The 24,930-nt window shown below is 59.5% G+C and overlaps 1 protein-coding gene across 3 annotated transcripts in view; it reads right to left on the bottom strand.

Annotated features, from left to right (window-relative positions):
• Nucleotides 1–23,211, bottom strand: part of MEF2D (myocyte enhancer factor 2D) — a 33,796-nt gene extending 10,585 nt beyond the window's left edge. For all 3 annotated transcript variants that reach the window (XM_059832271.1, XM_059832270.1, XM_059832269.1), the window contains exons 1-5: nucleotides 23,070–23,211; nucleotides 17,225–17,428; nucleotides 10,187–10,324; nucleotides 6,254–6,464; nucleotides 3,448–3,504 (exon numbers count right to left, since the gene is read on the bottom strand). In XM_059832271.1, the coding sequence (XP_059688254.1) occupies nucleotides 3,448–3,504; nucleotides 6,254–6,464; nucleotides 10,187–10,324; nucleotides 17,225–17,428; nucleotides 23,070–23,123 (664 nt within the window). In that variant the 5' untranslated portion in view covers nucleotides 23,124–23,211. The remainder of the gene's footprint in view (nucleotides 1–3,447; nucleotides 3,505–6,253; nucleotides 6,465–10,186; nucleotides 10,325–17,224; nucleotides 17,429–23,069) is intronic.
• Nucleotides 23,212–24,930: the final 1,719 nt, after the last annotated feature.

Below are 24,930 nucleotides of genomic sequence, written 5' to 3' on the forward strand. Positions count from 1 at the left end.
CCTACCAGCAGCGCGGCGCAAGCTCGGCAGCGCCGACAGCCGCTCGGATGCCTGCAGCGGGTGCATCCTCCCCACCAAGACCAGGCAGAGCTGCCCCGGGCAGGGCAGGGGCAGAGGCAGGGCAGGCAGCCGGCTCCGAGCTCCCAGCGCCCGGGGCAGCTCCTCAACCTGCAGCAACCCACGATCGGTACTGCAATAACAACCAATAGATATTACAGGCCTCTTTACGTTGCTCTGGCAGGGTACTGGGGCCCTTGCGAGGGGGGATAATTACTGTTACGTTCACTTTTAAGGTCTCTTTACGGCACCGGAGCAGCGAAAAGGGGCTGTGGCAGAGCGAGGACTTGGTTCACTGATCCCACTGCCCCTTTGAAGATCTGAGGTTCCCTCCTCCTCCTCCTCCTCCTGCTGCCCCACTTAAGGATTTTATGTGCAAAGAGGGAGGGGGGGGAGAAGAAAGGAAAGGAAGAAAAAAATTTAAAAAGGAAAAGATTTGATGAACATCAGGAAAGGAATAAATTGGATCAGATTACTGTTCTGATGAGGGTTGTTTTTTTTTTTTATGAATAGGCCCCAAAGATAGAAAGGCGTTTAGCAATCACCAGGATTCAGCCCTCATATTCATTGCACATTAGACCGGGAAAAATAGGTCGCTGATTGCATTATTAATCACATCTACCATTGCGCTACATCTGCATTTCAGCAGGCGGCTGGTGGCAGTGACGCCGCAGCCGTGGCGCGTGTTCATCTGGGGCCGAGCGCCAGCCGCTGCCTCTCCCGGAGCTTTCCCGGGGCCGGACACATCGGTGATGGGGTAAACCGGGCCCGGGGGAACAGCCATGCACCCTGGGAGCGGCGGGTCTGATCCCACCGATGCCACCGGGGACGAGAGACGCTGCCCCAGCGGGTGCCGGGGAGCCGCCCGTCGGGGATGCCTGTGGTGGCCGGGCTGCTGCAGGCTGGCAGCCCCGTACTGCAACTCCTGCATCCGTGTCCCTGCCAGAGGGAGGGGACCGGCTTTCCTGTCCCCAGCGAGGCGTCCTCCCGGTCCCGAATCACCGGGAGCAGCTGTGCATAAGGCACGTGCCTGGTGCATCAGGTCCCGGGTACCTCCACGCACCGTGAACTACACGCATTTCGCTTGCAATGCCACTGGCTTTTCCATTTATTAACAACAAAGGTGCATAAAATTCCCCGGGTGACCTTTGGTACCCACAGTGCCAGTGGCCACGCAAAAACCGACGGAGGCAAAGCCAGAAGAAATATTGAACCCCTTGATATTCTCCTTCCCAAGGTGGCAGCGACACGGATGCAGACGCAGCTCTTACGGCAACTGCCGCTTTGAGGTACGGCACGTTATTGTGCGCATCAGTTGGGGTGTGGGTCGGGATGGCCCCGGCGCTGGAGGGGAGCAGGTTTGGGTCCCAGCGCCACCACTCACCCCCGAAGGGGCTCCCCTTGGGCGCTGCCGTCGGAGGAGTCCCCCCAGCCTGGATCCGGCCACCCTGGCGAGCTGGGGAGAGAAGGGCTGCGCTCCCGCTAGGATTTCGGGATAACCCTGACCCCAAAAAAAGCATCCAAACGCGGAGCGCTCCGGGCTGCCTTTGCACCGCTCTGGTGTGAATTTGAGCCTGGCAGCGCCCCGTGCCCTCGCAAAGCTGGGGAGGGCCAGGACAGGGCATCCTCCGGTGGGGCAGGCAGGGTGGGCAAGGTGCTTCCCACCCCCCGAGGCACCAAGGATGGTGCACGCCACGGCGTGCAGGCAGGACGCGGGGACGCAGGACGCGGGGACGCAGCCCGCATCACTGCAGGATGCGGCCAGAGGCACCCGGCGGCTGATGACTCAGAGGCAGCAGGTGATCGCTCGGTGCTGCAGAGATTGCAAGGGAGGAGGAGGAGGAGGAGGAAGAGATGTCCCAGGTATTTGAAAACCGCAAATGCGATGCCAGAGCCACACTCCGCTCCCGCAGCCAGCGCGGGGAGCCCTGGGAATGGCGGGGGTCCGGGGACGGTGGGTGTCCAGGGACGGCGGGGGTCCGGGGCTGGCTACGGCCGGGCTGTCCCTGCTCCTCACGCCCGTTTCCTGGAGCGGCGGCAGGAACGCGGGGAATGCTCCGGTGACGTCAATGCTGACATTCATGGGCGCTGCCAAGCTCCACGCCGCAGCGGCTGCTCCCAACAGCTGACGTGGGGGCGGCTTTGGGGGTGGAAAAAGGGCCGCGAAGGTGGCTGGGGGCTGTGGGACGACGGCCCCTTCCCTCTGCCTTCGAAGGAGCAGCGAAGCTCCGTGTTGGGCGCTGCAAGGGCCCCAGGGAGACGCCGGCCCCACGAGCTGCCCTGGCAGGGTTCGCTCTGGGGGCACAGCCGGGGAGAAATTCCCCCGGCGCTGGCACGGCTGCTGCCCGGCACCGGGAAAAGGCTATTCCCAGGAGCAGCTCCAGTGCAGGGGATGGGGACGGGCGGGCACGGTGCTGCAGAACCGCGTCTGGACCAGCCCCATCCACGCAACCGGTGGGACCCGGGCTCCAGTTTGGTTTTAATTGGGGCAACGCTGAATTTCACACTCCTCCTCCGTGCTGAGGGCTGGATCCCCACTGCAAAAAGCGCTGGAGGGGGGGTGACGAGCCAGGCTCCTGGTGCAAGGCTGCCTTCCCCGCTCCGCCTCGCCCGGGGATGGTCGGCATCCACCCCGCTGAGCCCTGGCCCGCAGCCCGCCCTGCCCCAGCCCGCAGCAGCGGTGCCGGTAGCGGCAGCTGCTTCCCAGCGGGACCCGGGGGCTGTCGCTGGCTTTTGGGTTGTACCTACGCAAGCGCCAGCCCCAAAGACCTCACCCTGCAGACAGCGGAGGCCGACCGCGGGGAAGGAGGTATTATTAGCGCATTTTATAGCTGGGGAGCTAAGCCACAAGGTCTGAGCCTCGTTAGCACTGAGGCTCTCGCAGTGGAAAGGGACCTTAATGAGCTTTTTTCCTTGCAGTAAAGTTCCTTTATAGGGCCCAAATGCAACGAGGAATCAGGTGTTAAGTGACTCACCCGAGGTCAGGGGAGGGACTGGTTGCAGCGTGGGGAGCGAAACCCAGAGCTGCCCAAACCGTGGTCCTCCGTGGCCGTCTCAGCCCGCCCCTTGATTTGCAGCTCTCCCAAAGACCCAGGGGAGATGCTGGTCCCCAGGACACGCACCCCCCTCCCGCCTCGGTCGCTGGGGTCTCCACCGAAACCAGCAGCCCCCAGCAAAGGCGCTGGCCTGGAGCTCCACGTCCCAAACCCTGCCGCTGCCAACAGCAGCAAAATCCTCCCCGGCGCTTCTCCATCGACCGATGGCGCCGAACGGCAAAGCAAAACCCTATGTTACGCGTGGGGAAACTGAGGCAAGGAGCGGCAAACAGAGCCAAGGGCGCAGGTACCGGCGCCCGCACTGCTTGCCGAAAGGCAACGGCTCCTCACTTACCCACGGGGCTCGGGCAGGCTCCGTTCGTGTTGTTCAGGTCTCCCCCAAGCATCGCCCCTGCAAAGCAAGCGGAAACACGGGGTCACCATCCGCTCGGAAACAGGGTGAGCATCCCTCCTTTTGGCAGGGAGGAAGAGGGGGAGCACGAGGGAGGAAGGCAGAGGAAAATGAGCGGCGTTGCCTTCCCGGGGAGAAAGTCCTGGGCAAAATGAGCAGCATTCCTGGTGATCAGGTTGGGAAACATTACCCAGGCAGATCCGTTTCCTTTGGGCAGGAGCCAGGCAGCACAGGAGCCCGCTCCAAAGGAGGCGGCTTGGAAAACACTGCGGCTATTTTATTCCAAGCCCCGCTTTGGGGGACACGGGGCCGGTGCTGCCGGGGAAGAGAGCCCCAGCAGCAAGACGTGAAACACTATCTCCCCTGTAATGTTCGCACCGAATGGAAACCATCCCCGCGCGCTGCCAGGGCGCTGCTACAATTTGGCCTCCCACGGTCCCAACGCTTGGAAAGCGCCGCCGCTCCCCGCCGTGCGGGGAAAAACCGTACCAGAGGCACTTTTATCCCCAATAAACCCAACGTTTTGCCTCGCCTGCAAAAAGCTTTCATTTTTTTCTGCCTTGTTACTGAGTTATTTCTGAAAGCCACCTATTCACAGCCCGGGGCTGCCTGGCCACGCTGCGGGCGGTGATTTCGGCCAACAGCCGGCACGGAGGCTCTGGAGCTGCAACCGCAGTCATCCCGGAGCCCTGAGCAGGGGAACGAGGAGCCTCGGATCCCAAACCCCACCTCTTAACCACCGCCCAACCCTTCTCACCCCAGATGGGGAAACCTGAGACAGAAACCTTTTTTCCAGCCCCCGGCTCTCGGGTCTGGGCTTGCAGCGAGCCCCTGAAAGCGGGAGGAGTGCTGGAGGGCTGAGCTGCTGCCGTGCAGGGAAGCGCGTTTGCTCCCCACGTGGGAGCGTGATCGGGGATGACGGTGGTCCCAAAAATCTTTTACGGCTTGAAAAAGGACAACGTGACCCCCAAAACGTGGCAGCTGCGGCACCGCAGCATCCGCTCTTTAAGGGATGGGGATGCAAAGTCCCGGAGGAGGGACCCCACCAGGATTTGGGGGCTGTGCCCTGCTGCGGGACCCCACTTGCACCCCAGACCGCAGCACCCACACTGCCGAAGCGGGCTCACCCCCTCGGGTGAGTGATGCCGACCCCGTCCCCAGCCCCGTAAACCCCCTTGGCCGCCCTTCTCCCGCGCCGTCCCCGAGCAGACGGCATCGGCCAGCGCCGAGATACCGACCCAACGCTCTGCTGCGCATGTGCTTTGGAAACAACGCCGCAGCGCTCTGCTCTCAGCTCGAGTGCATTGCTAAAAAAAATAATTTTAAGGAAAAAAAAAGGTTCTTCTAACATGCAAGGGCCTGGCTCCTATAAACAGGATTTCTTCCGTGTCCCAGGCAGCGAGTGAATGAGACGCAGATGGCCGGACTTGGAACACCTCTGCGCTCACAACCGCAAAATTATCCCCCTTCAAACGAACGGCGAGCGAGCGAGATGGAAACGGCGAGCCTCCAGCAGATTCTGCGTTACCACGAAGCCTCTTTTCTTTTTTCGGCAGAGGGGCCTGCGAGAGGGCAGGGGAGATCCCTGCAGCCGGAGCTACGGCTGCCCGTGCCCGAGGAGGGCTCTGCCGCCCAGCCTGGAGTGAGATGTTGCTCTTTGGCACCAGCCCTAGAGCAGAAAGACCCCTCTCCCTGAGGTCTGGGGGCCTCGTCCTGGTATCTGAGCGCTTCGAGCCATCCCCGAGACCATGCGGAGAGAGCAATAAGCAAACAAGCCGGCATCGAACCACGGCTCCTGTTGCATCCCAGCCCAGGCACCTCTTTCTGCTCGCTCTGACCCAGGCACCCAACCTGCTGCTGGAGGAACCTCCCAGCCCTTCTCCCACCCCTCCAGCCCCTTTGCAAAGCTCCCCCCCGAGCTCTCACAGCCCCGGGGGCCGCAGCCGAGCGCCCACCACCCAAATATCCGGGCGGTCGCAGTCATCGCCTCTGCCATTTGCAGCCCGTGCGATTTTTACAGACCATCTGTGACAACCAAAATAGCAGGCAGGGGCTTTCTGCACGCTATTATTATTTATGATCGCACCGCGGGAGAGCCGGGCTGTGGTCACACGTCGCCGTCGTCCCCCCCCTGCTGCTGCAGGGGACATGGGTGACGAGCTCCTCTCCCCCAACCTGCCCTCCGCCACCCATCGCCGGTCCCCGCTGGAAACGACTGCTCCCTCCGATCTGTCAGCAGATCCGCATGAGTAATCGCTCGGCGACCAACTGCAACCAGCACGGCCCGACTCAGAAAAGCCCTTTTTAGGCAGCAGTCCCGTGTCACCGGAGTGCCACCGGCGAGCGGGATGCCAGCAGCCACCCCCAAGCCTGGGAATGGCGCCGGGTGACTCATCTCCTTGCGCTGCCCAACCTCAAAACAGATCCCTGCAGGGATCCGGCTCTCAAAAAGACCTCGGTAAGGCGGGGGGTCACCCCCACTTTGGGGCCAAGGCACAAACTGGCGGCATCGTCCTCTGCCAGGAGGGACGGAACAAGCGCCCATGGGCGACAACAACCCCTCCAGGCTGCTCCTGCCACCCACGGCTGCAGGGACACGTCCCTGCCCGGACCCCCGGGCAGGGGCTGGGGGCAGCAGGGGTGTCCCCTGCCTCCCGGGATGCCCCGTGCTCGGTGCTGCACGCCCAGCAAGGCTCTCGCAGGGAGGATGAGGAGTAGGGGGGCTGCGAAGGGTGACGGCATCGCTCACCTGCGCTGGCCGGCCTCTGCGGCAGCCCCGGGGACACGGTGTTTCTCTGCAGCGCCGGCTGCTGCGGCGAAAGGAGCCGGGGGTCCGTCAGCGAGGAGGTCACCAGGGACTGGGTCACCAGCGAGCTGCCCGGGTTGCTGAACTGCAGCGTGTTTTGGTTGGTCACCGGCACCGTCACGGGCATGGCGAAGTTCGGAGCGGGCACTGCGGACTGAAGAGAGAGCAGGGGGTGAAGGGGAGCAGGCGCCGCCGGGCGAGGAGCAGGGGTGAAGTTCCTCGCTTTGCAGGCTCTTTGCATCACAGCAGCAGCAACACCCCACTGCTGAAAAAGATGGGGGACAGTCCGGGGCCCCCCCAAGCCCCCATTTCACCTGCACTGCTGTGCTTGCACCCTGCCCACGCTGGCATCTCGGAGGGATGCACCGGAGCCCGGACCCGCCCAGGGAAGACCGGGAAGAGCAACCGGCTGTTCGCTTGGACACGTCAAAGCTTTGCAACTAGCTGCTTCGGTCTCATTTTCAGGCTGTATTTATCTACCCCCCCTGTTTTCGGGGCAGCCCGTGGAGAGGTGGCTGGAAACACCCCAAAGCACCAAGGCGGGCAGCAGCATGGTGGTCTGCCCCCACCAGCACCGAGAGCAGCCGAGCTCGGTGCTGCCCTTCATCCCACCGCAGAGGCCAAGCAGCCCGCAGGGATTTCACGAGGCCGTTCCTCATCCAGTGGGATGGGAAGAGCCCTCCCAAAGAGCCAGCGGCGGATCACCGGCTTGAGCTGGCACTGCTGCCGGTGGCCGAGGCATCTGGGAAAGGCTCGTTTTGCTCCGCACAGCCCCCGGCTGACACCGGGATCCATCCTGACACCTCCGGGAGCTGCTGGGAAGGCGGAGGAGCTGACCCCAGGGAAGCAGGAGCATCGCTAAAGCCCTATCCTTGGCCGCAGGTCGAGGACCAGCTTCACCTACCAGCGTCCCCGCGGGAGCCAGGCTCGCCGTGATTATCCTAGCCGTCTGTCTTATGTCACTGATTTGCTCTTCGTTAACAGGAGCAGGCACCTGCTTAGAGGCTTTAGCAGGGGCTTTGCTAAAGTCCCGCTTTAATTTGCTCAGGGCTGGAGAGGCAGAGCAGCCCAGTGCCGGGGCCGGAGCTGGGACCCCGCGGGCTGCACCGGTGAGGGCAGAGGGAGCACTGCCGCTGGGGGGGGGCTGCTGCCCCTGACCCCCTCCCCTCCAGAAATCTGCTCCCGGATGGGTGATTTTCTTTCGGGGTCGAGGGGAGGAAGGGGTGGGACGGTGCTCACCCACGTCTCGCTGCAGGAAACCCTCCCCACCAGCCTCCCAAGGGCATCCCGTCCTTCAGAGCTATCCCGTGGCTGCAGCCAAAGGACGACGGCTCTGAGCCTGCGCTGCGGCACCGCTCCGAGGGCCGCCAGCCGCTCACAGGAACCGGGCTCGGCGTTTCCCAGACCTTTACAGACTGCCGGGGAGAGCTGTAACGCGGAGCCCTCCCTCTGCTCAGCCCCGGGAGCTGATTTCTGCACGGCTGCAAAACCGGGAGGGGGAAGGTTTCTTCGCCGAAGCAGCGTTGTGTAATAAATCACTGCAAACGCGTCTGCGTGCGTGCACGTTCCCGGGAAAGGAAAGGCAAAGCTAACCCCCCGTGCGTCGCATCCTAAGCAACGCCGTGACAAAGCCGGGAGGTTGATACGCCAACCGGGGAGCAGAGTTTTGCTTTTAAGCCGTATCTATCCCGTTGCACCTTCAAACAAGCGTCAGGCTGACGCTGCCCCGGCGCGCAGCGAGGTGCGCACCCAGGCCACCAGCTAAGTGGTCCCAGGTCCCCCCACCCCGCCCCAGGGAGGACACAACCAGGGAAGGCGGCTTGCACATCAGTCCGAAATCTGGGGGAGAAGATGCACACATCAGCCAAACCTCAACGATTTCTTGTTTTCATGAAAAGCCATTACAAACACCAAACGCAGAAGCCACGCCGAGGCCTCTCTTTAGCAAACAAGGCTGTTGTTAAAGTTCCCCGGCCGCCGAGCTTGGTTAGTTCTCGTCACACACAAAACCAACCCAGCTGGTTAAAAAGGAAAAGCATCTTCTTCAACCGCACACGCTCCACCCGCACCACTCGGTCCCTTGCTGCACCGGGAGGTTTAGTGGGGGAGCCGGATGCTACGCCCTGACTACGAAGCGCCCAGCACCTGAATGCCACCAAAACGACTTTAGGGCACGGACTGTTCCTTTATGGATGCTGCCTCCGGCGATGGGAGCCTGCTCGGACCTCTCCCTTCGCAGCGGATAAATACGGACGCTAAGCAGTCCTTGCTTTCCGCGGTTGGTTTGCACCAAGGAGAAAGCTCTGCTGGCTTTTTGACCTATTCTGCACCGGCGGCACCAGCCGGGGCCGTACCCCCACCCCAACGTGAGCCTTGGCGGGGTGAAAACCTCCCCCCCCCTGCTAGTGAAACCAGGGAGAAACCTCCAGGAGGACGAGGCAGAGCCAAGCCTCGCAGGAGCTAATCCTGCACTAAAGCCACCCCGGAGAGCTGGGCTCGCTGTCACAGCAGAGCTGCGAGCAACCATCACCGCCTGCACCCCGTTTTGCTCCCCAGCTCTCCCAGGGCTCGGGGCAGCCACCCTCCCTCCCGCCCCGAGATGCAGGGGATGGAGGTGCGGATTTTGGGGTTCTCAGGAGGCTCCCGGAGCGACGCAGCGCTCACCTGCTGAGTCAGCAAAAGAAAGAGCCGTGAATTTCACAAGACCCAATTCTCCAGAAAAGCCAGAATTTTAACTTGTGGGGGCTTGCGAAGCACAGAAGGGCAGATTAGCTTTTTTTGGGGGGGGTGTGTAACTGTTGCAGTGCTGCATCCAGCCCTTGAAAATGAGCCTCATTCCTGCTCCCGGCAGCATTAATTATGGCTGCAGCGACTCGGGGCTAATCCCTCTGAAGAAGCCTTGCCCACATCAGTCGTCTCCGCTCCCTTGAACTAACAACTAATTTGAAACGTGTCCCCCTCCTCCTCCCGTCTCCTGACACAAATCCCTTTCAGCGCTGTCCTGATGCCACCCCGGTGACGGCTCCGGGATCACAGGCTAAAACCTCCCTGGATTTCTGCCAGGGCCACCAGCTGCCCCAAGGGCTCGGTGGATTTGGGGGAAATTAATGGGAAATAGCCCAAATCGGGCTGAGTCTTGCAGGGATGCGAGGGGCGGGCACCCGCCGCCGGCTCGCACGAACGCTGGGGTCTTAACCCAGGCAAAAATCCTTTTTTGGGGGAAAAAAGGGTGAAAAAGGAGGGCCTAATCTAGTATTTGGAAGGGAGAACAGCAATATCCTCCTGCGCTGCCCGGCCGGAGCCAAGGAGGCTCAGGAATGCCGGAGCTAATGGGAACGGTTTTCCCCAGGGTTATTCCTGCTTCTCCGGGTGGGAAACAGGAGGGACCCTCAAGACCCCTCGTGCATCTCACCCCGCAGACCCGGGGAGCATTCGGGGCTGGGGGGGGGCTGCGCGCATCGGCTCCCAAGGCACGGCACGGCTCCGAAGCAAAGCCATGCAAAATCCACCCCCCCGCCCCGTCACCTGGAGGCATCCGGGGGGGGCAAAGGAGGGGGGCTGCAGACCACCAGCTACTCACTGCGAGCCGGTAACTCTGCATCATTTTATCAAACTCCTCATCAATCTTTTTATATTTCTCTTCCGTCTGCGGGGTCAACGCAAACACTTCATCCCCTTCCGGGCTCTCGCACTCCCTGTGCTTCTTGTTCAGCGCCTGTTACGTTTTGGGGGGGACGGGACACGGGGACACGGGGACACGGGGTGGGTGTCGGGGTGGGATCAGGGGATGAGGTCGGGGGGGAAATCAAACGGAAGAAAAACAAAACAAGAAAGAACATATAATGAAGGTTTTCCGGCCAAGGGGCAGGTACTTACACCGTATCGCTTGAACAGGATATCCAGATCCTCGCTGCCTTTACGGTATTTATCCTCCATCAAGGGGCTCTGGTCTATGGAGTCATCGCCGTCGGGCTCCGGGCTGTCACAGCCGTTAAAACCTTTCTTTCTTAACGTCTGAAAACACAATCGGGACAGTTTGAGATCTGGGAGTGGGGATGGGGAACACGGGCAGCTGCCTGAGACGGGCAGGTCCCCCCCGAAACATCCCCCAGACCGTCAAGACGAGGACTCGCCCTTCGCCCCAAGATATCATTGACCTCAACGGGGTTAAAGGGTCAGGATCCGGCCCTCGGGATTCGACGCCGGGGTGTCTCTATTTAAGGAATTACAAGGCGAGGATGGATGGAGAGAAACTCCTTTGCTTTCAAAGGATCTGTTTACGCCGGAGCTGAATTTGGCCCCGTACCAGCTCAGACGCATTCGTCACCTACAATTACTACAACGCCAAGGAAAGGAAATAAACCTTAATGAGATCTGCTCTCCTGCTAAAAATAGGGAAAAACCTTACAAATAGGAAAATAAACCCCAAAATATGAAGCAAAAAGCGGCTCGCCCCTGGCGAAACCAGCTGGGTGGCGTTTACCGAATGCAAAGGTTGCGCCACAGCAAGGGCATCGCGCGGGAGGGCACGTGGCACGGCCACAGCCCGCGGGCGCCGGAGAGGGCCAGCCCTCTTGGGGGTGACACGGAGGGGTGACGGTGACAACGCCCGGGGAGCAAACCCCGCACCGAGAGCAGCAGCAAAGGTCCCGGGCGCTGCCGCAGAGAGTTAACGAGGCGACAGCTCCTCCGTCGTTAACAGCAGCCCGGTAATCCCGCGTTCGGGCTCTGCGCAGGGTATGGTGAAAACCCCCAAAGTTCCTCTTTCCTGCTCGGTAGCCAGTTTGCAGATTGCGTTGCACATGCACATTTAATTTAATTCTATTTTCAAAATACCAAAAGCAATTAGGCGTTATTATGGAACCATCACTTGCCAATTTATTTTTTTTAGAAGTCAAAGCTACAGAATTTCCTGGAAGTCTTGATCTCTTTTCATGCCAGATTCAGCAGGGGGAAAAAAAGAAAGAGCCTTGACAATTCTCCTCTGTCTTCCTAAACAGTAATAAACATCTTTATTTTGAGGCCAAAACGTATCCTGGAGCGGTTCATCATCTACCTGCGAGCTCCGGGAAACACGGAGCTTGGAAGGGCATTTTTGCCGGAGCGGTTAAAAACCGGCGACGTCTCCGGAAGGGCTGGGAAAGCGGGTTTTGCCCGGCATCGGTACGGCACGCCGCGCCGCAGGGCTCTGCCTCTCGCCGCAGGTCTCCGTCCGGCTGGAGCTTCGCGCCATATCTGCAATTCAAATTATTCCTTCGCGGTCGTGATTTTAACGCTGGTTACTTGGATTTCATCCGCAGAGGGGAAACAGCCTCGTCCCCATCCAGCTCCGCCAGCGAAGGATCTGGCTCGCTCTTGACCATGGTGGCACCTGCTTGGTGTTACCAATAATTCCTGCTGCCTAATAATTATTACCTAATTACCTAATAGTAACTCCCGGCACCCCTAATTCGTGTTATTTGTTGTCTCTTTATAGAGAAGTGCAGTGGGAATCCGAGTCGTTTGCATGAACAGGAGATTCCCAGGGCTTTTTCTGCAGGTTCCCGAGGATTTTTCCCTATTATTTTTCTATTTTTGCATGTGTCCTTGTTTGTTTTTAGAATGGGCCAAAAAAAGGAACGGGTGCTGCCGGTGGGGAAGGAACGGCTTTGCTTTTTTTTTTTGGGAAACTGCTTGTTGCGGATTTTTTTTCCGAAACCTTTTGTTTCGCCGATGCAGCCGAAAGACGGAAAGTTGAGCCTTTCTTTAAAAAAAAAAAAAGGTTTTTTCCCTCCTTCTCTTTTTCTTTCAAAGGCAAAATGGAAAAAGTTGTTCCATGAGCAGTGGAAGGGATGAAGCCGGGTTTCCTTCGGGTGTGTGCAAAGCTGGGGAGAATCTCCGGTGTCTAATAGGGGGCTGTGCCCACCTCGCAGCGGTTCTCTCTGCAGGGACAGTGACTGGATCTCTCGCCTCTGCCCTCCCATCCCTGGTTGGGAAACGTGAAGGCAAGCCCTCGCATCCCTGGAAGCTCTTCTCCTCTGCCAAAGGCTGCCGGTGGGTTCAGGAATCGGGCGGTCCGACGAGCAACCTCCATTCCCGGGACCCTCGAAGAAGGGAACGTCACAACGGAATTTTCGAGAGGTTTCAGCCGAGCAACAACTTCCTTCTCCTTTCTAAAACCTGCAGCGATGAAGTGGCCCAGGAGGTTTCAAGCAGCTTCCAGCTCCCCCGGCTCTGCCCCGTGTTTACCGCCCCAACAAAGCGCAAGCGAAAAGCAACACGCAGACGCCGCCGGCCGCGGCATTTTGCCGTTTCTAAGCCCGCATGAAATCGTCCTGGGGGTTGTTCCCGCAACGACTCTACGGAGGAAAGCGGAGCAGTGGGGTGAATGCAGCTCTGGTCACCCAGACCCAGAAAACCCCCTCCGAGCAGCTCACAGCATCGCCCCTCTCTGCGTTTCCCAAGGTCTTTCTCCTCTGCGGGTCTAATATACCCGGTCTCTAATACAGCTTCAGCTTAGGAGCTGTTGCCTCGCTCCCTTCCCTCTCCCCGGCCACTAACTTCATAAAATTAGTCCTAACTTCATTGTCTTTGGGACCCACGCCTCCCTGCCGAGTTCGGCTCGCAGCATCCCGAGCTGCGAGGGGCAGCCCCGGTGCCACCGTCCCCGCTCCCGTAGGAAACCCGCCGGCAGCCCCAGGAAGCATCGAGCCGGTTGTGCACGCTGGGAGGAAAAACCCTTCCCGGGCGTCGCAGGCAGCTGCCTGCAGCGTGAAATTGGGTTATAACCCTCGCCACAGCGCGGGGCTGCCGGAGCCGCGGGCAGGGAGGGGAAGACGGGGACGGGGACGGGCTCCCGAGCTGGCACAGTGGAGGACGGGGACGATCTGCAGCGCGGCGGGATGGGAAGCGGCGGCAAGCGGTGGGTGACCGGGGCCCGAGTCGCAGCGGGACACGAGCCAAAGCAGGGCGGCTGGCAGCAATCTGCTGCTCAAAAAGAGGTTTGGGACGACACGAGTGTCGGCTGCTGGGTTTTTTCCTTTTTTTTTGACCAAAAAAATGTGTGTCCCACATTTTCTGCTTTTTGACAAGATGATGTAAAAGGGAAACAATCCTGCTGGAGCGAGAATCAAACCCAAAGATTCCCGTTTTCAGGATCTCTGCGAGGTCTTTTAGAAAAGAGCTTTCCTTCTCGTTCCTCCTCATTCCCTTTTCCAGGGGAAAACCAGAAGATGCAGAGGCATGAAACCTTCTTGTCACTGGGTCGCACCCAGTGGAATGACTATTTTTCATATAAAACAGATTTAAAATCAATTCCTTCACAGCAGAAAATTTTCAACGGAGAAAACCAGGGTGAGAACTTCACGTGGGGGAAAAAAAAACCCAACCCCGCTCATCATTGACCCGTCTCCCTGCCGTCCCCAGGTCCCCCCACTCTACCGGGAGTCCCCCCATGGCAGGACCCGCTGCAGGTCCCGCTCTTCCAGGCAATGCTCCCACTCCCGTGATCCCAGCTCATACGGGAGCAGACGTCCATCCCGAGCAGCAGGAAACGCAGAACACGTGAGAGGAAACGATGCTCGACCAGGCTGTGGTCGACTTCCCTTAGAGGAGGGAGACTCAACCGCCCCAGGCTTTGGGGAAGTCTGGATGAGGATGAGGATGAGGATGGAGGATGAGGATGAGGATGAGGATGAAGACGCAGCACCTACAGCTGCCTCTGCACTTCGCCGCCTCCCCAGCGTCCTGCAAAACACCCGATTTTACGCACCCTGGGGAACGACAACCCCAGGAAGGAGAATTAGGGAAAAAATCAGCCCCCCCGGGACATTCAGCCAAGGAAAGGAAAGAAATTGCTGTGTGACTTTAACTGGCTCCGGAGCATCGCCGTGCCCGCCTAGCTCCGCTGGCGTCCAAGTCCCTTATCAGAAACTGGCACGTCAGGCGGGCTGCGAGGAAACGAGAAGCGACAGCGAGGAGCAAAGCCGGCGTGATCCCAGCCCGGGCGCGCACGTGGCACCCAGCGTGCCTGTCTGGGGGCCTCAGCTGTCCCCCGCCTGATTAAGGAAACCCCCCTCTCTGCATTAAGAGAGATTTTCTCAGACTTAAAAGCTTGCAGTGGCCAGGACTTTGCTGGGCACAGAGAGAGCCACAGGGCTTGCGTGGCTGAATCCCGCTCCCAACGGCCGCTGCCGATCCCCGGCACGGCTGAAACACAGAGGTGCCCCCACAGGGGATGGTCCCCAAAAGGCAGTCGGGGTGTTGAGCCCCTCTTGAACCGGGGCCGGGGAAACTCATCCCGGAGCAGCTCTGCCTCTCGCTAAATATCCAGGGGGATAAACCCCTCAGGGGGAACCCTGTGCAGCATGTGATGGGGTGCCCCCAGAGCCCCCCGCGGACCCAGAGCCTCCCCAGGACCCAAAAAACCAGGGGGATCTCATGTTTACTGCGGTTTAAAAACAAAATTTGAACAGACCAGCTTGTACCGCCCGGAGTTGGTGGTCCCAGCGCCTTTGGCCCCAGGAGCCCTCCAGCCCGGCCGGGAGAGGAGACCCCGGCTCGGCCGAGCCTCCGGAGCCACCGCTCGCTCCCCCTGTGCTGGGAAAATGAAATCAAGAGGCTTCTGCCTCGATTCCCCCAGGTCCCCGTGGCTCCTCGTCCTTTCCAAGATGCTGCCAGAGCCATTCAGGGTTGCGGACTCCGGTAGAAAGGGACCGCAGGCGTTACCGGGAAGGCAGTCGCATGCAGCGGCCCCTTAAAATCCACTTAAAATCATCCTCGGTAGCAAATTCACAGCCTGTACCTTCACAGCTCTATAAATGCTTGACGCTGGGAAAGCTTCGCGGATGCAAAGAAACCCCTGGGAGAGCCAAGTTCAACTGGGAGCCACCAAGAAACATGAGATAAACTGGGGCTGTGCGTGGCGGGGACAAAGCCCGGCCGGTGGGACCTGACCTGGGCGAGGGGAGACGGCAAGCGGGGAGATGGAAATCAGCACCAGGAGTGGGAATGGTCTCCCAGGGGTGGGATTTGGGAGAGAAAACAGTAAAAAATCTTAGAGCAGCCCTAACCCTGCTCCAAGACGAGACGAGGATGGGGAGGGATGCTCGAGGGTCTCAAAACCCGCCTGCGCCCCAGTGGGTTTTGCTCCGAGGCGGCTCTGCCGGCGAGACGTGCCGAGCCCGGCACGCTTGGGCTCTTTTTCTTGCCATCCACCAATATCCTTCCGCTCCCGATGTTCCTCTCCTTGGCTTTGGATGCAGATCCAGCTTTTCATGTGGTGCAAACACAGTATTTCTTTGGGTGCCAAGGACTGTGTGTAACTTGTCGGCTTGGGAGTGTTTGCATCTTGGACCATAAGGGAACAGAGAACGCTGCCCAAAATGTTTACGGTATTTTTAGGCCAAGACAAATCTGTTCGACGCTGCGAGCGCCGCAGTCTGAGCATCCCGGAGAGGCTGGGTGAGGCTGCGCTGACTAGCATGGCGAGGAACAGCGCTTGCGAAACCCTGGCATTTTCACAGGGGATGGGCACTACCCGGCTCAAACAGGCCAAAAAGGACATTTTGGAACCATTTCTAAGGCCTCTACGCAACCGTGCGCCGGCAGAACTGTCTCCAAACCCCGGCGAGGGCAGGCAGGTGCTGCCGGTTGCTTGGCCATGGCTCAACCCGCTTCTGCTGCGGCGGCACGTCGGTGGGAACCGGGCGGACAACGAGGTGAAAACCTCAAGTCTGAACCTCTCAAAAAGACACGTTTCGCAGAGGAAAAAAAAAAAAAGAGAAAAAAAAGAGAAAAAGAAAGATTCAGGAGGTAGGTTGCTTTTTTTTCCTTCTCCTTCATGAAATCAAAGCCTGAGCCCGCTGCCCGAGATGCACCAAAGGGATTCAAAGGCAGAAGCAGCACGGCCCAAGCGGCAGGAGCAGCCGATTCCTCCAGCAGCGCTTTGAAGCGGCGAAGCTTCGTGCCGCGCGAGGTCCGAGCCAAGCGGCTGCCTCCGATCCGCCCAGGGCCCTCCCCGGAGCCGTGCCGCTCCGCTCAGTCGCTGACGGCTCCGCGGGTGTTCGTTTATGCCCGCCCGTACTGTCAATAATTACCCAGCCAAGCCTTTCATTTGCCTGCCTTTGCCCAGGCGTAAAGGCAGCTGCTCACACGCTGAAAAGCGACAACCGAGTGGCTCCCATCTTCACGGGTGCTGCCGAGATGGCCGAGACACCGCTGGCATCCTCCTGCGAGCCAAATGCCCCGTGCTCGAGCCCAGCGATGCTCTGCCAGCGCCAGGGACGAGGACAAAGCGGTGGGGAGGGCCAACGCGGGGTCATCGACAGCAAACGGCAGCCGAGCACCTCCTGCGATGCCGGCTCGGACACGGTGCCCTCGGCGGTGCTGGGGTTGGTCAGACTGGACTCACCATCCTTGGAGACCCCCAAACCGCAGCCGGACAAGCCTTGAGCAACCCCACCGACCCGTGAGGTTGGCCGTGCTTTGAGCAGGGGTTGGACCAGAGGCACCCAAAGGTTCCTCCCAACCTGAATCACTCTGTGATTCAGGCGCTGGTGCCCTCCTACAACCCCACCGTGCGTGTCTGGGCGGGGGCAACATCACCCGCTGCGCCAAGGCACCCCCAGGAGATGCCTCCAAAACCATCCCGTGGTTTGCCTGGACCACGGGAAAGTCCCACGAAGCAAACCCGCACCTCAATTTTACGGCAGTAGATCAACACGTACCTCGAGACTGCTTCAAACTCTACCCCCCAGACCAGAGTACTTTTGTAGGCTGGACCAAAAAGATGCAAAATCAGGCGGGCACCGAGTGTCGGAGCTCTGCTCGCTCCCATCCCCGCCCTGCACCCACCTCCTGCATCCGGCTGCGGTGCCAGACCCGACCCTGGCTCCACCGCAACGGCAAAGCCGGGGAGAGGACGGGCGGCCTCACCTCGATGATGTCTGCGTTGGTCCGGCTCTCGTGGGGCTCGTTGTACTCGGTGTACTTGAGCAGCACCTTGTCCATGTCGGTGCTGGCATACTGGAACAGCTTGTTGGAGTGGTTGAAGATGATCAGGGCGATCTCGCAGTCGCAGAGGACGCTCAGCTCGTAGGCTTTCTTCATCAAGCCGAACTTGCGCTTGGTGAAGGTCACCTGAAAGCAAGGAGAGCCGTGGTCAGAAGCCGTGCCCGTGCTGCCACGGACCGGACACCTCCTGGAAAAGACTGGGATGACCACTGGAGGAAGAGCAAAAGGAAGGGGAGGGCAGAGGGCATCTTCTGTCCTCAGTTTCCCCAACCGGACACCCACCCCAAGCTTTCCTCTCTCACCTCCCTCTTCCAACCGGTTCATATCTCTGCCTATTTTGGGATCTTCCAAAGGCAGACACTTCACAAGCACAAAGATGATTATCAGCGTTGGAAATCACATAGCGCCAAATCAAGAGAAAATAAATTTCAGCAAAATCCCCAGCAGAGCTACCATCTGTCCGGGGGCTGCGGGTTGCTGGGGTGGTTTTTTTTTTAAAGTTGAATATTCAAGCAGTGGTGATCTCGTCCTCGCTCGCTGCAGTAGCGCTGCGAGCACCCCACCCTGGGAGCCGCAGAGCCGGGGGGCTCGGCCGCCCCGAAGCAGGTCAGGGTGCTGCTCCACACCGCTCACCCACCCCACCCCATCCCTGACCCGCTCTCCTGCTTCCCAGCACCCACTTCTCCCGGGAAGCCGTGCTTCCCCAAAGGCACCCCGATCCCCTCGCACCGGGTGCCCAGCCGGCTGCTGCCTCCCTCTTGCTGTCCCCGTAACCTTGTTGGGGCATTTCTCCGCCTCGGAAGCCCACCCGGGGTCACCGCGCTGGTGCCTGCGTCCCCTGTCCTCCCAACCTGCCCTGCCTTGAAACGAGCCCTCATTAGAGCTACCAGCTAACGAGGCATCTTTCTCAGGACTGATCCTTGCGAGCTGGCTGGGGGACGGGGACGGAGATGTGCGCGGGCTCCAAAACCCGCTCCGGACGGACGTCGGGCTGCATTTCCCAGCCCAGGCTCGGCTCTCGCCACGCCGCTCCTGACAGGACCCAGCTGGTGGGGAGGGAGCTGGTTTGGGGCTCTCCACCCCGGCTGCAGCGCAGAGAGCCGCTGAAGGTCCCTCACCCCCCCGCAAGGAACGGCACGCCGCCGGGGAAAGGCGCGATGCTTGGCCAATGCCCTCTTAGCAAATAAATAAAAAAAGAAAAGGAAAATAAAAGGCAGGGAGGTCACTGCTTTGCTTTAAGCATTGCTCTCGGGGGCGAAGCAGCAGCCCGGGGAAGGGCTGGAGATGAGCCGAGATGCCCTTGGGTGCCGAGAGCTGCTCTCTCGCCGCGCGCGTGCATGGGAGGGCTTGACCCCACTTAGGCCCTCCGCCGCGGCATCGATTTTGCAGCTGAACAGCCTTAATTTGCAGCGTTGAGGGAGGAGAGTGAACGAGGCTGTTGCCTTCGCTCAACTCGAGTTAGTGGCGTAACAGTCGTGGTCCAAAGAGCTTAACATGGAGCTTCCCCGTCCACACCAGCAGTGACGAGCACTGCCGCCGCGATGCCACCGGCAGCACCCAGCATGCACCCACCGGGGTCCTGCACCCACCGGGGTCCTGCACCCAGCGCCGAGCACCCCTCGAGATGGAGCCGCATCCCTCCATGCAGCGAAGGGGAAAGCAGGGGCAGCCCTGGGCGCGCACAGCGCGGGGAGCTGCCCGCCCCTCCTCGCCATCTCCCGGAGATGATTAAGCAGTAACGAGATTCGGCTCTAATCGCCTCATCCCCTGGAAAGTGCAGGGCTGGCACCCCGTGCCGCCGCTCCCCGCCACGTGCGCCCGCTCGCACCGTGGTCGGGCTGCGAGCACCGGCGCTCACGTTGCCAGCGTCCGCCCCAGCTCCGGCGTGCTGTGACGCAAATTAGATTACTTGAGGGCCAGCGCCAGTGCCATTGGCAATCCCCCCTCTCCGGTGGCATCCCAGACCTCTCGGCCACCCAAAATCGCCGCTGCCAGGCGCTGGCCCTGGCTGCTCCCAGGACCGGGACCGAGCCGGCAGCACCACATGGCAGCCGTTGCCGCACCTTATGACTTCAGGTGGGACTCAGCTGCAGTTTTGCTCCTGCAGCCCGCGGTGCGATGGGCACTAAAACCAACCCGGGGCCCCCCGACGCCGTGCCAGCAGCGTTTCTGGTCTCGTGTCCCCGCTAGAAACTGGCTGCTCCGCCACAGCTCCGGCAGCAGCCGCAGCCCGGCATGGCGTGCCTCGCTGTCCCCTGCCGAGACAGCCCCGCTGCTCTGACTCACGCTCGAAGCAGCCCTCGGAGCCCTCGGGAGGAAAACACACGGCATCTCCGCCAAGACAGAGGGAACAGCCGAGGGCGGTTGTTTCTGCAGCCGCCGGTGCAGGGGACACCTCGCCAAAAAACATCTTGCCGGGTGCCACGAGCCCGGTCGGCCACCAAGACCAGAGGCAACGGGGTGAGGCCAAGGCGTGCGAGCAAGAGGGTAGCTCTTGGCCACGAAGACTAGAAACAAGCGTGGTTTGGGTACTGTCCTTGAGCAACAAAGGAGAGCGTGGGGTTACCTGCCCAAAATCAACCAACGACCCGAGCAGAGCCAAGCAGAACCCAAAGCACTACATCATCCCTCCACGGACGAGGGGATGGATATTCCCTCTGCAGACAGGGGCAGGGCGGAGGAGCGTCCCTCTGTCTTGGCACCCCTGCTTCTTGCAGGGAAAAGCGAAGATCTGCCATTTAGCCAACCCCGTCGCACAAAAGCATCAACTAACACCGCCCTGCACGTCTACCCGTGACCCGGGACAGAAACCCCAAACCTTCCCCTACCGCCGCGCACGAGCCTCATCTAGAAGAATTAACCTTGTAAGTCTAAGAGGGTAATCAAATCTCATGCTTCAGGGCGTAAGCCGATCACCAAAGGGGTCAGGAAGGAATTACTGCCCCACACTAGCAGGGGATTTTTGCCTTTCCCCTGATGCAGACCATATTGGCTGTTGCCGGAGTCAGCAGGCTGGCCCTGAAGGACTGATGGTCTGATCTGTTATGGCAAATCCTCTCCAGTAATTCCTCTAATGTCATTAGTGACTCTTACTTGCTCCCCTCCCCTGGTTTTGGCTTCTGCTGTAATTCTGGTCTCCTCCCCGCGGGCTCGTGGTCCGTGCGCCCATGGGAGGCAAGACCCGGGGCGTGAGCAGGGCCGGACTCGCTGATGCCATAGGTTGGGTGCGAGACGCATGGGAAGAGCTTCACCTCGCAGCGAAGGCTTTGGAGAGCGCCTGTGCAACCTTAACTCTTCCTGGGGTTCGCGAGGCCCCGGCGGCCCCAAAACACCACTACTGATGAACTCCACTTGCAGAGCGAGCGGAAACCCCGGCGTCGAGACCGGCTCTGCCTCCCCGTCCCCGCACGACCTCTTCTCCAGCGCATCCACGCACTATTCCCATTCCCCATCCCTTTCTCTCCCAAGCCACACAGGTGCCACGGGAGCCAGCCGGGCACCGGCGCATGCCGAGGACGATGCACGCTCGCCCGCCGCGGCCGGAGCTGCAAGACCGACATTTCCAGCAGCAGCTCCGCGGCGTGAAACCCCATGCATAATTCAGCAGCGATGGGCTGCTCAGCTCCTGGGGTGCGGCACGGGAAAGCTGAGCCGTGCCCCCCGCGTCGAGCCTCGGGAGGGGCTGTCGTGGAGACAGGGATGGGCTGAGGATGCTCCCTGGGTTTAAACCAGCTTAGCCGGCAGCCCGCAGCCACGGCGGCCACGCGTGCGTGGACGCTTCTCGTCTCTGATCTGGAACAACAGCAGGAAAGGAAGGGAAGGGGAATGAGATGAAGGAAGACGGGACATTTCTGAGCCCAGGGACCGGCTCCTGGCGTTGCACACGTATAGTGCAAAGCAGAAGGGTTTATCACCCCCTTTACAGAGGCGATAGCTGCCCCAGCCCCACGCAGCTCCCACTGCGGTGGATGGAGCGGATCAGCAACCCGCTGCCTGGAGCAGCCGTTCGTCACGAAATGTCCTCTCTTCTCGGCGTGTCCTTGTTTCCCAAAGAAAGGGAGCAGCGAAAATAATTGATTGCAAAGCCTGCGCTGCTGACCGATTAAACAGCTGCTGCTGCGCTGACACCCGACTTAAACGGGGCTGGGGGGTCGGGAAAACAAAGCGATACGTGCCGCACTCGCGCGGGGAGCGCCGCTCCCGCGCTGGGTTTTGGAAGAAGCGGCCCGGCCGGGGACGCGGCTCCCGTCAAGGGAAAACCGACGTCCCCCAGAGCCGGGAGCTGGGCTTTGGGGACAACACCTGACCTCTGCGACCTGCTAAAACCCCGGCACCCGGCCCTGCTGAGCGACTCCCGCTGCTAAATCCCACCCGGGCTCGGCTTAGCCAGGGAGACCCCAGCACGGGTCTGCATCTCCAGCCCCCCTCGGCCGAGCCCTGCGCCGAGGAGCAGCTCACGGCCCCCCAAAAACGCCTCCCACCACTTTGGCTTCCGCCTTTTGGCAGAGGAATGCCTCTTTCCTTTCCTGAAGGCTTATACAACAGGGCTCGGCCGCGCCACCAGCCTCCAGCATTACCAAATATTTTCCGTTCATTTGAACTTCTAATGGGGCTCCGATAGCTGCGAATCCCACTCTCCCCTACGCACCGCGCAGCAGCGCTGCCCCATAAAACACGCTCCGGCTTCTTTAATAACCCCTAACGCCCCATTTCCCGCTAATGATGGAAATAAACGGTGCCACGAGCAACCGGGACATTATCAAAAAACATTTTATGCCCATCCCATCCCCCAGCCACCAAATAAAGCTGTAATGAAGAAAACCTGCAATTTCCTATTGTTTTGCCGCGGAGCAATAAACCAGTTCATCCAATTCTCTTATTTGCCACTTTTTACTCATTAGGGACATATACCCACATATTTTTTTCCTTTCTTTTGCTGGAATAAAAGCAGTAGGGAAGAAGCGCGGCGGGCCACGCTTGGGGCATCTGCAGCAGTGGCTGGACTAAAGGCAGAGGCTCGGATCCGCCGAGCCAAACTCAAGGACCACGGGAAGCCATGGAGCAAAGGGACCCGCCTGAAAGTCTTGCGGTTACGGGGAAAATACATCGATGGAGTCATCACAGAGCAAACCTGGACCGGCAAAGCGCTGCCGCTCAGCCGGTCCGACTCCAGGAACACGTAACTTAGGGAGAAAGCTTCTTTTTTCTCCGCTGAGATACGGGCGTGTATTTCTACACACATGCACATGCGTGCGTGTCGAGGGCTTGGCTTCAACAAAGCACAAGGGAAAAAAACCCTGGACCCATATAAGTTTTCAATTGAAAAAAAAAAAAAGAATAATTTGGGTTGTTTGCGTTCAGAAAAATGGATACTTGTTGTGGCTGTTTTTTATTGGAAAAACCTCACGGAAAATGTCAACTGAAATATATTTTCTGCAAGACAAAAAAAAAAAAGGAACTAACTAGAGAAGATACTTTCTTCTGGAAAAGAGCTTAGATGGAAACGGCACAAGGAGCTCCAAGACGAGGAGCAACGCCTGGGTGGGGGCTGCGGCTCCCCGCCACGGCAAAACGGGGCCGTTTGCCTGGTTTTGGGTATCCGCCTGAATCCGGCCCCGGTGCCGAGTTTCACCCATCTGCTTATTTTATGGGTTGGGAAATAAAAGCACCGGTTGGCCCAAAATGGGATGGAAATGGGGCGTTTTGAAGCAGGACCCTTAAAATACCCGACGGGAGGAGAGCGGAGAGCCGAAGGGAAAGCACCGACCTGCCGGTTGCGCTCGTCCGTGATCCGCTGGATCTGGATCTTTTTTCTCCCCATCTTCTCCGGAAATCCTCACCGCACCCGGGACGACTTCGGTTGAGGGGAGGGGAAAAGTAACCCCCTTTTAAAACGCTTTCATTAAAGAGCGTGGCGGGCTTTTTTTTTTTCGGATGAAAAACAAACCAAAAAAAAAAACAAACCAAAAAAAAAAAAAAAAAAGAGAGTTCCGCGTCGCTCTTTGCTCAGTTCATGGTATCCTCCGGCGCGGCCGGATCCAGTGAAGCTGAGTCGTCAGCGGCTGCTCAGAAACCTGTGCAAGGAGAGAAACAGGAGTGAGATGGTTTGCCCCATCCAGGATCCGGCACCCTCCCGGCATCCTCCCCACCGCCGGCACGGCTCCTTCCCTCCCAGCCCAGGGGAGGTCTCTGCTCCATCCTCCCCGCTCGGCTCTGGGGCCAGGACGGGTCGCAAAGGGGTTTATCCAACCTGGTCTCGAAAAACCCCCAAGGATGGAGCCCAAAACCGCCCGCGCCGCAGGACACGTGTGGGCCGGGCACGGCGATGCTCGTCGAGGAGGAGGAGATGGCAGCAACGAGCTCGTGAATCATTATTCCTCCGTGACACTCCAGCCTTTTTTATTTTTTTTTTCTCTCTTAATAAAGTCATAAGCAGTCGAGTGGCTGGTGATTAGCTTGGGCAATTTCAATCCGTCTCCAATTTCTGCATTAATCTTCAATTTGGAATTTTAAAATGTCTTTATTTGATTACTTAAAAAAAACCCCATAATCAGACACAGAAACCTAATTCTTACGGGCGAGGGGAAGGGGGACTCCGAAGGAAGCCGAGACATCCCGCTCGAACCCCGGATTGCCGGTTGTTTCCATCGATCTGGGGGGGGCTGCGGATGGACTCGGGGGTAGCGTTAGCTCTCCACCTCCCTCCCCGAAGGGGCGAGGGCTGCAGGTCCCGGGGGACCCCCCCGGCTCCTTTCTCAGCCTCGCTCCGTGACCCCGCACCGGGTAACGGGGCAGAGGCTCAGCCCCACGCCGGGCACCGCATCCCAGGGCACCGCATCCCAGGGCACCTACCGCCACAGCCCCCCCCGCAGCCCCATTTCACCCCATTTTTTCAGCGTGCGCTGCATTGCGGTGAGGGGGATAAAGGGGGAAACCCGGCCAGTCCATTTGTCCGCAGGTATGCTTTTCTCCCGGTTCTCTCTCCGAATGGCCGGATAAGAGCAGGGGTAACGTTGCATTTAAGGCGCGGGTGTCCCGTGCCAAGAACTGGGCAGAGGGAAAAGCCAGTCCCAAAAATAGCTTCCTATCTGCCTCGACGTGGCAGCCCCCAGCCCTCGGTCTTGTTACGAAAAGCGTGAAAAAAGAAAAAAAAAACCAACACCAAAATGCTTTTTCTCCCTTCCCATCATCCCAAATTCCCCCGCAGCACGCCCCGGCCGAGCTCCTCCTGCTCCTCTCCCACCCCAGAGCATGGAGCCCCCCCCGACCCCGCTGAGCCCCCCCCGGGACCTTGGCCCCGTCCTTCGCCCCCTCATCGGACAACGCTCCCACAACAAACAAGTCCTGACGGTCTCACTCCCACACTTGTTTTTTGGGGTTCAGTGCATCGTGTGAGTCACTTCGTCTTTTTTCTCTGCCTTTTTTTTTTTCTTTTTGGGTAAAATTATTCATCGCGCGTCGTGCTCTGGGGTTTCGGCGCTGGAATGGGGGGACCTCCCCCCCCACCCGACATCCACAATTTGCTCTCCAGGGAAGAGGAGCCACAGGGATCCCAGGAAAGGCGGTTGGCAGGAGACCGGAGAGATGAAGGGCAGCAAAAATCCCTTTTTTTTCCTCATAAATCCCAC

Source organism: Gavia stellata, chromosome 33 (genome assembly GCF_030936135.1).
Source record: "Gavia stellata isolate bGavSte3 chromosome 33, bGavSte3.hap2, whole genome shotgun sequence".
NCBI classification, from domain to species: domain Eukaryota; kingdom Metazoa; phylum Chordata; class Aves; order Gaviiformes; family Gaviidae; genus Gavia; species Gavia stellata.